Here is a 13198-nt window from a genome sequence, read left to right on the forward strand (position 1 = left end):
ACACTGGACCCCATCAAATGTGCAGTCTTTCCCCAGGAGCACATTATTCAGGGACGGTGGTATGTTTCTGCGCTAGTGTTGTTTCAACATTGGCAAAGATTGCAAATGCTTACCGAGAAATTTTTATGTGCATATCGTCAGCAGAGGAGACCTGGGTCTCTGCTGCAGCATCTGGGACACAGGGACATAGGCTGCTGCGGCAGGAGCAGGGCGGGACCACGCCGGGCTGGGATCCCGGGGCCCCCAAAGGCAGCGGCGGGCGGGTGCTGGGGAGGACGCGCGAGGCCGCCACCGCGCAGGCGCGCTGCGCGGGGCTGGGAGCTGCGGGCAGGCGGGAGCGTGCGGTCCGGCGGGTAAGAGGGGTAGCCCGGAGTGCTTTCTGGGGTTCGGGTAGGGGGCGGAGCAGGGGCAGTGCGACCTGGGCCCCGCGGCATCCCTGCCTCGCGCGGTGCTCTGCGCAGCCCCGCAGGGAGCTCGGACAAAGACCGCGAAGGCCGGGCTGGGCGGGTCCAGCCTTGCCACCGAGGTGAGGTTTCGCCTCTTGTTTAGGGAGGAAGGCGTGGGATCCGAGCGGTTACGGGACTTGCCACCATTGATAAGTGAAGGAGCTGGGACTCCAAATTCCAGACTGCTTGAGACATAATTACTGCCCAAGAGAAAGAATTGGGGTGTATTCGTCTCTGCCCCTAAGTGATACCTGCAGGGTGTTGTGGACCTTGTGGGCTGTGTCTGTCCACCATCTCCATGTGTCTTTTGTAAAAATGTAAAAATTTGACAGTGGTTTGTGTAAGTTCTAAGCTTTGGGACCCTGACCCTGAGCCTCAGTCTAGACTCTAATCTAGTTTTCTACCCCTAGTCTGCAGGGGACTGGAGAGGTGGCTGCTGAGAATAAACACCTAGCACCTCCTGCTGGAGCTCAGGTTGGGAGACAGGTCTTGATAGCCGTTGACAGAAACGAGGCCAGAGCCCAGATTTTGGTGCTGTATGCTTCCCGTGTTCCTGATGATGAGGCTTCAGAGGAGCAGAAGTGGTGACTACAGGTCACCTGTGAAGCCTCCTATCGGAGGTTCCAGCAGTTTCCTCCCAGAAGTGGACAGGCCTGCGGGCTGAGACAGAGAGTTGCTCAGAAAGGAGGCGGAAGTCATCATGCCGCAGCGGCTCCTGACCTCCCTGCCCACCGAGGCCAGCACCAGGATGAAGTTGCACCATCCACAGAAGGCCGAGGAGGGGCCGCCCCGGTGGGAGGATGTGACTAAATTGTTTAAACAAGAAGGTGAGAGTAAACTGACGGGTGGGAGGGAGGAAAAGCCGTCGCCCCCTGTGTGTAAAAGATGGTGGACGGCGGAGTGGAAGCGCGTCTTGGGGGGATAATCGGGTGAAACATCTCTGGAGTTCTTGTTATGGCTTCTGGTCTGCGGTTTTCCTAAGTACTAGTGGTCAGTTCAGCCTAAAAGGATAACTGCAATGTCCTAGCTATGTATGTTTTTATTTATTTATTTTATTTTTTGCAGTTTTTGGCTGGGACCCGGTTTGAACCCACCACCTCTGGTATATGGGGCTGGCACCCTACTCCTTGAGCCACAGATGCCACCCTAATTATTTATTTTTTGAGACAGAGTCTCAAGTTGTCCCTCTGGGTAGAGTGCTGTGAAGTGACAGCTCACAGAAACCTCAAACTCTTGGGCTTACGCAATTCTCTTGCCTCAGCCTCCCAGGTAGCTGGGACTACAGGTGCCCCCCACAATGCCTGGCTATTTTTTGTTGCAGTTGCCATTGTTTAGCAGGCCTGGGCCAGGTTCGAACCTGCCAGCTTCAGTGTATGTGGCCGGCGCCCTACCCACTGAGCTATAGGCACCTCTGCTACATATGTTTTCTTTTCATCTTCCCTGTGAGCATGTGTGGCAGGAGGGACTTACCTGATTTTCTTTCTTCTATCAGTTGGGGAACTGTAAATCAAATGGGAGACCTGCCCAGGATCACACAGGTAGTTGGTGGTTGGGTCAGAAGTAGAAGGCAGCAGGGGAAGTCTCAAGTGAGTCTAGAGCTAGACTTGTGCTAGAAAGCAGGGAAGAGCATAAGGACTGATGGACGTGTGTCAAAAGGATGCAGGAGCCAGGTTCAGGGGGCTGCCACTGGACACATCTGGGACAGTTTAAGTGTCCAAATTGATTGTAACAGCTTGAATAAATGAGATTCCACAGCTCACAGTCACACTTAAAATAGAGAAAAATGAGGGGGAAAAACTCATTTGCAACATTGGAGGCAATTAATATGATGATTCCTTACTTTGAAAAATAGATTGTCATGGGAATGAATGATGCATTTACCTTGCATTTTAGATCATCTGCAGTTGGTGAGAGAGAGCTCTTTACAGAAACACCTGCCAATAATTCTGTAGAACAAATGATAGAATACTATAAATGAAATAATTGAAAGGTTGATGGGGAACAGATATTCACATAGTATCAAAGTATTACCCTCTTAGATTATGCTAAATGTCAAGGAAAGAACGTATGGTGAGGTCTGATGGTCACTCTCTTAACCAAATGTCCCAACAACAGGATAACTTGACATTTTGTATTTCTGGGTAATGTAATATTAAGCACATGGTATCACCCTACCAAAAATGTTCAACCTGATCTTTAGTTAAGCTTCAAGGCTGAACTTCTGGTTTACAGAAAATACAGGGGAGAAATAAGGTAAACCTCACCATCAGGATACAGTCAGACTATTCTTGTCTTTTAAAAAGTGTCATGAAAAATAGGAAAGTACTATTGTAGAGTAAAAGAAACTAGACGTAACAACCACTTTGAAGGTATGAACCTTTATTAACTCCTGGTTTGGAAAAACCCTAGAATAAAAGATAGTTTGGGAGCAGTTGAAGAAATCTGAATATGGATTGAATATTTATTTATTTAGAGACAGAGTCTTGCTTGGTCGCTGCCCTGAGTAGAGTGCCATGGCATCATAGCTCACAGCAAACTGAAGCTTGGGCTCAAGTGGTCCTCTTGCCTCAGCCTCCTAAGTAGCTGGGACTACAGGCATCTGCCAAAAAGCCCAGCTATTTTTTAGAGACAGGGTCTTACACTTGCTCAGGCTGGTCTGAAACCTGTGAGTTCAGGCAATCCACCTGCTTCAGCCTCCCAGAGTGTTAGAATTACAGGTGTGAGCCATCATGCCTGGCCTTAGTTTTTCTATTTTTAGTAGAGACAGATTCCTGCTTTTGGCTCAGGCTGGTCTCAAACTCGTAAGCTCAAGCAATCCACCTGTCTCGGACTCCCAGATTGTTAGAATTACAAGCGTGAGCTACCATGGCTGGCCTAGATTGAATATTTAGATGGCACTATAGATTTATTATTAATTTTTGTAGGTGTGATGAATGACATTGTGGTTATGCAGGAAAAGGTCCTTATTTGAAGTATTGAGGGATGAAATATCATGATGTCTACAACTTTCAAATGGTTCAGAAAAGTACAGATAAATAAAATATGGTGGTATATGTTAATTGTTGAATCTAAGTGGTGGATATATGGGGTTCAATATTCATGACAAAAAGCTGGAATAAAATATTTGAATAATAATTCATGTGTTTTAATTCCTAGTTCATATTTTTAATATGAACTTTTTTTTTTTTTTTTTTTAGAGACACAGTCTCACTTTATGGTCCTCAGTAGAGTGCCGTGGCCTCACACAGCTCACAGCAACCTCCAACTCCTGGGCTTAAGCGATTCTCTTGCCTCAGCCTCCCGAGTAGCTGGGGCTACAGGTGCCCGCCACAACGCCCGGCTATTTTTTGGTTGCAGTTTGGCTGGGGCTGGGTTTGAACCCGTCACCCTCGGTATATGGGGCTGGCGCCTTACCAACTGAGCCACAGGCGCCGCCCTTTAATATGAACTTTTTAATAAAAAGAGAAGAAAAGAAAAAGAATTACATGAGTAGGTGTGCTTAGTGGGTGGAGGATGACATTTAGAGGGAGATCATCCATAGAGAAGTAGCTTTGGACTGGTTGTGGGGGAACCTTTGAGGATTTTTTTTTTTTTTTGAGACAGCGTCTCACTCTGTCACCCTCAGTAGAGTGCTGTGGCGTCATAGTTCATAGCAACCTCCAACTCTTGGGCTCAAGCGAGTCTCTTTGCCTCAGCCTCCCCAGTAGTTGGGACTTCAGGCGCCTGCCACAACTCCTGGTTATGAGGATTTTTTAAAAACAGTACTTTGAGTTGCCATTTTAGCCTTTGAGGATTTTTGAACAAAGGATTGGCCTGAGAGATCTGAGACCAGTGGGAAATGTTAATGCCTAAAGCAATATGCTCATTAAGGAGGCATACTGCTCTTGAGTCACTCTGAATGTCCTTCTTTGTGCATCTATTGGGGAAGGAGCCACATTCAGTGGGTCTGCAGGCAGTTTTTGTGTTTGGGGGACTTGGGGAGATGTAATCTCATGGCTCTTTTCCTTCCCTAGCTCTACTATCTCAGGATACTGATGTGACCCAGGGAGAAAGTTTAGAGGATGAAGTGACCCCTGAGCCCCTGACAGCAGAATCCCAGGTGGGTTGGAGTTTCTGGTCACTTTCTTTTTTTCTTTCTTTTTTTTTTTTTAGAGACAGAGTCTCACTTTACTGCCCTTGGTAGAGTGCCTTGATGTCACATGGCTCACAGCAACCTCAAACTCTTGGGCTTAAGCAATTCCTTGCCTCAGTCTCCCAAGCAGCTGGGACTATAGGCGCCCGCCACAACGCCCGGCTATTTTTTTTTTTGGTTGCAGTTTGGCCGAGGCCAGGTTTGAACCTGCTACCCTCGGTATGTGGGGCTGGCGCCCTACTCACTGAGCCACAGGTGCCACCCTCTGGTCACTTTCTTGATGTTGTTTTTCAGACTTTAAGTGCTCTGGACTTTGATTTTTTTGGCTGGACTTCCTGAATTGGTTTTTCTTAGCCTGTTCTTCCTCAGGGAAAACCTCAGTTGAACTGGGCCTACCTCAATTGATTTTGCAGGTAATTTCCCACCAGTAATAATCCTCCCCAGTAAACCTTGTTTTTAGCGAATCGCTAGTCATTTGTCCAGCAAATTTAAAAAGTGTGCTGGTGTGTGTATGTGAGTGAGTGTGTGAGAATTTACGTGTGTAAGAGAAAGAGAGAGAGAAAAGGAAAAGGAGGAGGGAGGAGAGAGAGAGAGGAAGTATAAAATTTAGTCCTTGGTTCGGCGCCTGTGGCACAGAGGTTACAGCATCAGCCACATACACCAAGGCTGGCGGGTTCCAACCCGGCCCGGGCCAGCTAAAGAACAATAACAACTGCAACAAAAAAACAAAACAAAACAAAAAAAAGCCAGGCGTTGTGGCCATTGCCTGTCGTCCCAGCTACTCGAGAGGCTGAGGCAAGAGAATCACCTAAGCCCAAGAGCTGGAGGTTACTGTGAGCTATGATGTCACAGCACTCTACTGAGGGTGACAAAGTGAGACTCTGTCTCTAAAAAAATAATAATAATAAATAAATAAAATTTAGTTCTTGTTCTCAAAACTCACAGATATTGGGTGGCGCCTGTGGCTCAGTGAGGGCGCCGGCCCCATATACCGAGGGTGGTGGGTTCAAACCCAGCCCCGGCTGAACTGCAACCAAAAAATAGCTGGGCATTGTGGCGGGCATCTGTAGTCCCAGCTGCTCTGGGCTGAGGCAGAAGAATTGCAAAAGCCCAAGAGCTGGAGGTTGCTGTGAGTCCTGTGACATCACGGCACTCTACCGAGGGTGGTAAAGTGAGACTCTGTCTGTACAAAAAAAAAACAAAAAACAAAAACCTCACAGGTATTACCTGGGAGAAAGACAAATGTTACAAAGTCATTTCAAGCAACATTTTAAAATCAACAAAAGTCATAAACTTCATTAATGACCTTTAAGAGAAGTTTTTTGGTCAAGTCTTGAAGCAAAACTGTAGCTGAAAAGAGAAATGAGCAGAGAAGATACTAACAAGTCAGAAAGGACACAAACTAAATGGGCTGAATAGAAAAGGAAGGAAAACTTCTAAGAGCAGTTTAACAGTGTGCTGTATATCATAAATGAGCTAATCAGAAAACTTACTTCACTGGCAACTGGCACAGCTCTACACTACCAAACTCCAGAGGGAACCTTAGGAAAATTACAGTCAGAGAACTAGGAGATGTTATTGGAGAATAGAAGAGTTTTAGCATGGAGTATTCTTAGCTAATAAAACCATGTAGTTTAATCACATTTAATCATAGGGTTTAATCCTGTGTGGTTAGCCTTCTTCAAATTCAGTTTTCTTTTTTCTTTTTTTTTTTTTAAAACAGAGTCTCACTTTGTTACCTTTGATAGAGTGCTATGGTATCATAGCTCTCAGCAACCTCAAACTCTTAGGCTGGAGTAATTCTCTTGCCTCAGCTTCCCGAGTAGCTGGGACTATAGACACCTGCCACAATGCCAGGCTATTTATACAGACACGGTCTTGTTCTGGCTCAGGCTGGAACTCGTGAGCTCAAGCAGTCCACCTGCCTCAGCCTCCTAGAGTGCTAGGATTACAGGTGTGAACCACCATGCCTCACCTCAAATTCATTTTTCCTGTAGGCCAGAAATGAATTTTAGAATTATTTATGGTACATAAAAAGCATTAAAGTAGTGTCCATACTTGGGGGATTTGTTATTATTTCAGCATTCTGGCCTTTGAATTCTCTTTGTATTTGGGAGTATTTTTAGAAAAGAACTAGCAAATGGTTGTTTAATTTGTGTAGATCATATATAACAGACTCTTGTACTTCACAATGCAGAGTGTCTGCCTCGGTCAAGGTGTCTTCCTTATAGTCAGAATTCATGCTCCCTCCAAAAACATGCTGTTCTCTCATACTTTTCTTATTAACAAAAAAATACAGCTAAGGGTATTGTACCCATGCTAAAATATTCTCATTTTAACCAATTCTTTGAGACCAGCCCAGGTACCTGTGGCCTTGCTGCTTTTGAATTCTCCCCTTCCCCAAATACTCCTTAACTTTATTGTCCTTAATCTAAATTACTGCACACAGTTCTGTAACCTTCTTTAATATTTCATGAACACTTTCTCTTCATCTAAATTGTAAGCTGTAAAAGCAGCTCACTACTCTGCAACCAAATGATTAGCAAGAGGGTACCAGGAAAACTTGACTAGAATCTCTTTGCATCTAGACAAAGTCAGAACAATTTCCTGAACTCTGGCTGAAAAGGAACATATTTGATGTTCTAGGAACTGTTAACCTTCAAGGACGTATCTGTGGACTTCACCCAGGAAGAATGGAGGCAGCTGGCCCCTGCCCACCAGAATCTGTATCGGGAGGTGATGCTGGAGAACTATGGCAACCTGGTCTCAGTGGGTAAGCATAGATTCCCCTTGAAAATAGGACGTGCCTTTTGGAATAAAATTTTTGTTTCTAGGGTGGCGCCTGTGGCTCAAGGAGTAGGGCGCCGGCCCCATATACTGGCGGTAGCGGGTTCAAGCCTGGCGCCTGCCAAAACTGCAAAAAAAAAATTTTTGTTTCTAAATTAAGTGTTTTTCTTGGGCTTTGGGTTTACATTAGAGGTTTCTAATTCCATCTGAACACCAAGTCAGGATTGCTGTGGTCTTTCTACTCTACTATCTTTAGAAGACTTGAATATCAAAGGACCATTTTTAAATTCTTGGGATGGCTCTTTGACTCAGCACATACACCTTTTTTTTCCCCATAAGCAGGATACCAGTTTTCCAAACCTGGTGTGATTTCCCAGTTGGAGAAAGGAGAAGAACCATGGCTGATGGAGGGACAGATTTTAGGATATGCAAGTTCAGGTAAGAGCAAGGCAGATGGGGCTTTTGTGATGCTGGCCAGAGAATTCCCCTCAAACCTTCTCCAAGCAGTGGGGAAGGCTAAAGCCATTTAAATAAGACCCACAAGAAAGCTGGTTCTATCATTTTTGTTACTTGTTTCCCACACTTACATCTCCTTAATCTCTCTGGAGTCAGAGGAAAAGAGATGCCTTTCTCATCAGAGTTAACATTCATTGTCATTTCTTTTGATCTGACCTTCATGATTTTTACCACTTTCTCTAGTATTCTGAACCTTGCTCTGATCAGTTTCTTTCCCATGTAGATTTAGATGTACATAAGTCTCTCATTAAATATAATCTACTTCACTGGATTCTTATGTCATTTTATCATTGGTTTCATTTCCTTTCAATAATTTTATTTTCCAGTTTTTTTCTAAATATTATTCTATGATCACAGCTATAATTCTGATTCTCTTTTTAACTTGTATAATTTAACTTTTCGTGCTAGATACTTTGTGGCTTTTTGAGAAATGACAGAATTCCTTCTTACCAAATAACAATGGCCTTTAACAATCTTCTTCAACATCTATGAACAGTAACGGTGACAGTTTTTGCCAAGCTGGCCTCTGTTAGTCCTACATTAACCCATCTTTTTTTTTTTTTTTTTTTTAGGTTTTTGTTTTTTAATTTATGAACCTCTATACAAATCGGCATTGCCCTGCTCACATGCTCCTTAAGATAGCTATTGCCCCTGCCTTTATAATAACCACGTCTTCACTTTTCTTTATAGTTTCACTGTCTTAGTATGCATGCTTAAACAATAGAGTTTAATTGTTCCTGGTCCTGGATTTTACAGGCTGGGATTACCCTGCCAGAATTCTCCTGTGTCTTCCTTTCCAGGATGTTGTTAAATTCAGCTGTAGTTCATCAATTTTCTCTTCTCTTTTTTTTTTTTTTTATTGTTGGGGATTCATTGAGGGTACAATAAGCCAGGTTACACTGATTGCAATTGTTAGGTAAAGTCCCTCTTGCAATCATGTCTTGCCCCCATGAAGTGTGACACACACCAAGGCTCCACCCCCCACATTAACCCATCTTAAAAAAGAGGAAGAAGGAGGCAGATTAAGAAATATACAGTGGGGCGGCGCCTGTGGCTCAGTGAGTAGGGCGTCGGCCCCATATGCCGAGGGTGGCGGGTTCAAACCCAGCCCCGGCCAAACTGCAACAAAAAAATAGCCGGGCGTTGTGGCGGGCGCCTGTAGTCCCAGCTACTCGGGAGGCTGAGGCAAGAGAATCGCGTAAGCCCAAGAGTTAGAGGTTGCTGTGAGCCGTGTGACGCCACGGCGCTCTACCAAGGGCGGTACAGTGAGACTCTGTCTCTACAAAAAAAAAAAAAAAAAGAAATATACAGTGAAATCAGCTACCACTTAGTGGAGTACCATATTTTGTTGTGTATAATGTGTTCCTGTGTATAACCTGCGCCCACATATTTGGCCCAAACTTTCAGGAAAGAAATCTTTTGATTTTTTTTTTTGAGACAGTCCTCACTTGGTCTCCTTCGGTAGAGTGCCATAGCGTCACAGCTCACAGCAAGCTCACACTCTTGGGCTTAAGCTGTTCTCTTGCCTCAGCCTCCCAAGTAGGTGGGACTATAGGCGTCCGCCACAATGCCTGGTTATTTTTTAGAGACGAGGTCTCACTCTTTTTTTTTTTTTTATAGAAACAGACTCTCACGTTATGGCCCTCAGTAGAGTGCCGTAGCCTCACATAGCTCACAGCAACCTCCAACTCCTGGGCTTAAGCAATTCTCTTGCCTCAGCCTCCCGAGTAGCTGGGACTACAGGCGCCCGCCACAACGCCCGGCTATAGCTATGGAATTTAGTATATGGGCCACTATGAAAGTTTTAGACAGATTGTGTTATGGTTCATTATTTTGCTTCTAAGAAATATGGTCAGTTGTGTCCTTTCTGAGTCACCTATGTGAGTTTGGTCTTCCAGTATTGCTGGAAGGGCTTCATTTTTTTCCTTTTGGATGGATTATGTTTCTTGATTTTTGTGTATCTCAAAACTTTTGTAATGACCCATGTACCATGTATAATGCACATCCTTATTTTTCCCTCAGAAATTTCAGGAAAGAAGTACACATTATTCACTGCAAATATCGATAAGTATTTTATTTCTAATCATTCTGATTCCACAATTTGTGTGTTCTTATGGCACTGTGCTATATGACTACAATAGATTATACAGACCTTATCACCTTAGTTCCTTTCCTCCATCAGCTAGTTTAATAATTTTTGTTTCCTCTCTCTCTTACTGCTTTTTCAGTGCTTCTCTTCAGTGTCTTTTTCTTTTCTTTTGGAGACAGAGTCTCAAGCTGTTGCCCTGGGTAGAGTGCTGTGGCATCACAGCTCACAGCAACCTCAAACTCTTGGGTCCAAGTGATTCTCTTGCCTCAGCCTCCCAGGTATCTGGGACCACAGGCACCTGCCACAACACCCAGCTGTTTTTGATTGTAGTTGTCATTGTTATTTGGCAGGCCTGGGCCAGGTTTGAACACCAACTCTGGTGTATGTGGCTGGTACCCTAGCTGCTAGCCACAGGCACCAAGCCAATTTTTCCATTTTGTAGTATGGATGGGGTCTCACTTTTTCTCAGGCTGGTCTCAAACTCATGAGCTCAAGCAATGCACCTCCCTTGGCCTCCCAGAGTGCTAGGATTAAAGGTGTGAGCCACTACTCCTGGCCATTTTTTTTTTTTTTTTTGAGACAGAGTCTCACTCTGTGCCCTGGGTAGAGTGCTATGGTGTCATAGCTCACAGCAACCTCAAACTCATGACTCAAAGAGTTCTCTTGCCTAAGCCTCCCTACAGGCACCCACCACAACACCCAGCTACTTTTTTCTATTTTTAGTAGAGAGAGGGGTCTCACTCTTGCTCAGGCTGGTTTTGAACTCTTGAGCCTGCCTTGGCCTCCCAGAGTAATGGGATTACAGATGTGAGCCACTGTGCCCAGCCTTCAATGTATTTTTAATGCAGATATATAATTTCTTCCTTTGTTAAGATTGGCTAAACTACTATAACAAATAGACTTCAAAATTTTGCAACAAATTTTGAGCTAGAAATTATTTCAAACATAATATGAATTTACAATATGAACTTATTTTTATTTTAATTTTTAGTTTATATTATTTTTTCCTGTCATTCTCATTGTGATTAATTTTTTTGAAGTTCAGTGAATATGGGTCATTTGTATTTCTGGATTTCTTTCAGGCTTGAAGAATAAAACAGAAACCAAAGAGTCAACCTTAAAGAAAGGCATCTCATGGGAGGAATTACACCATGGTCTGATGACAGAAAGGTCTCCAAGAGGAAGCACCTTGTATTCTACATTGGGAAGAATCTCCAAATGTGATAATTTAGAAATCAAGCAGGAACAACAAGAAATGGCTGAAGGGAAGAAAGCTTGCGCTCAGGAGAGAGGCCAAGCATCTGACAGATTTGAGAAAGAAATTAATGTGAATTTAAAAGTTAACCCAGGACCAACAAGTCGTTTAAGAAAAAGAGGCCATAAATATGACACATCTGGAAAAAGAAGTAGATACAACTTAGATTTAATTCATTGTTCAAGGAGTTACACAAAAATGAAAACTTTTGAGTGTAATATTTGTGAAAAAATCTTTAAACAGCTCATTCACCTTACTGAACACATGAGAATTCATACTGGAGAGAAACCTTTCAGATGTAAGGAATGTGGAAAGTCCTTTAGTCAAAGTTCATCCCTTATTCCACATCAGAGAATCCATACTGGTGAGAAACCTTATGAATGTAAGGAATGTGGGAAAACCTTCAGACATCCTTCATCCCTTACTCAACATGTTAGAATTCATACTGGGGAAAAGCCCTATGAATGTGGGGTATGTGAGAAAGCTTTCAGCCAGAGCATTGGACTGATCCAACACCTGAGAACTCATGTTAGAGAGAAACCTTTTATATGTAAAGACTGTGGAAAAGCATTTTTCCAGATAAGACACCTTAGGCAGCATGAGATTATTCATACTGGTGTGAAACCCTATATTTGCAACGTATGCAGTAAAACCTTTAGCCATAGCACATACCTAACTCAACACCAGAGAACTCATACTGGAGAAAGACCATATAAATGTAAAGAATGTGGGAAAGCCTTTAGCCAGAGAATACACCTTTCTATCCATCAAAGAGTCCATACTGGAGTCAAACCTTATGAATGCAGTCATTGTGGAAAAGCCTTTAGGCATGATTCATCCTTTGCTAAACATCAGAGAATTCATACTGGAGAAAAACCTTATGATTGTAATGAATGTGGAAAAGCCTTCAGATGTAGTTCATCACTTATTAGACACTGCAAAACACATTTAAGAAATACCTTCAGCAATGATATGTGAAACATACTCAACATCAAAGACTCTATATTGGAGCCAAAGCCTCTAAATCAGTGGTTCTCAACCTGTGGGTTGTGACCCCTTTGTAACAATGAAAATACATCCTGCGTATCAGATATTTACATTATGGTTCATAACGGTAGCAAAATTACAGTTATGAAGTAGCAATGAAAATAATTTTATGGTTGGGGGGTCACCACAACATGAAGAACTATATTAAAGGGCTGCAGCATTAGGACGGTTGAGAACCACTGCTCTAAATCATCAGTTCCCAACTTTTGGATTTCAAGAACCAATAATTTTAAAAAATAATTTGGCACAATTATTAATTTTGGTATATTAAAAACCAATCACCTGCTATTAGCACTGTTTCAGAAAATAATGGGCATTTTATTATTTTAAGATGTAGGAGAGGCTCAGCACCTGTAGCTCAAGCAGCTAAGGCACCAGCCACATACACGAGAGCTGGTGGGTTCGAATCCAGCCCAGGCCTGCCAAACAACAATGACAAGTACAACCAAAAAAAAAAAAGTCAGGTGTTGTGGCTGGTGCCTGTAGTCCCAGCTACTTGGGAGGCTGAAGCAAGAGAATCGCTTAAGCCCAGGAGTTGGAGGTTGCTGTAAGCTGTGATGCCATGACACTCTACCCAGGGCAACAGCTTGAGGCTCTGTCTCAAAAAAAAAAAAAGGACATAGGATAGATATATGTAATCATTATGAAGAACGTAATGTTAAGTATGTTGAATTAAATCAGTTTTAATTCAGGAAATACCTATATTTGTCTTTACTTTTCAGATTTCATTATGAGCCAATAAAAATTTCATGGCAAGTCAATGATCTGGTGATTGGCTTTTGAGAATAATTGTTTCAAATATCCCTTTAATGAATCAGAAAATATACCACAACATTTGTATAAACCTATAAAAGCCTATAGCCCTTTAGAAGAGGTATAAATTGGATTGTTAAGCTGGGCATGGTGTTACATGCCTGTGTAGTACT

General features: G+C 43.1%; 1 protein-coding gene across 4 annotated transcripts; it reads left to right on the forward strand.

Moving 5' to 3' along the window:
- Positions 1-326: 326 nt before the first annotated feature.
- Positions 327-12815, forward strand: ZFP69B (ZFP69 zinc finger protein B). Of its 4 annotated transcripts, none has more exons than XM_053576237.1 (6): positions 327-353; positions 857-1273; positions 4460-4545; positions 7225-7351; positions 7705-7803; positions 11053-12815. In XM_053576237.1, exons 2-6 carry the CDS (start codon positions 1147-1149, stop codon positions 12201-12203), a joined length of 1590 nt encoding a protein of 529 aa, XP_053432212.1. In that variant the 5' UTR covers positions 327-353; positions 857-1146; the 3' UTR covers positions 12204-12815. The 4 variants fall into 4 exon arrangements, with proteins under 4 accessions (XP_053432212.1, XP_053432211.1, XP_053432214.1 ...); XM_053576236.1 differs by having other exon boundaries at positions 340-526; XM_053576239.1 differs by having other exon boundaries at positions 340-526; positions 7708-7803.
- Positions 12816-13198: the final 383 nt, after the last annotated feature.

The sequence above is a fragment of the Nycticebus coucang genome, chromosome 22 (assembly GCF_027406575.1).
Source record: "Nycticebus coucang isolate mNycCou1 chromosome 22, mNycCou1.pri, whole genome shotgun sequence".
Lineage (NCBI taxonomy): Eukaryota > Metazoa > Chordata > Mammalia > Primates > Lorisidae > Nycticebus > Nycticebus coucang.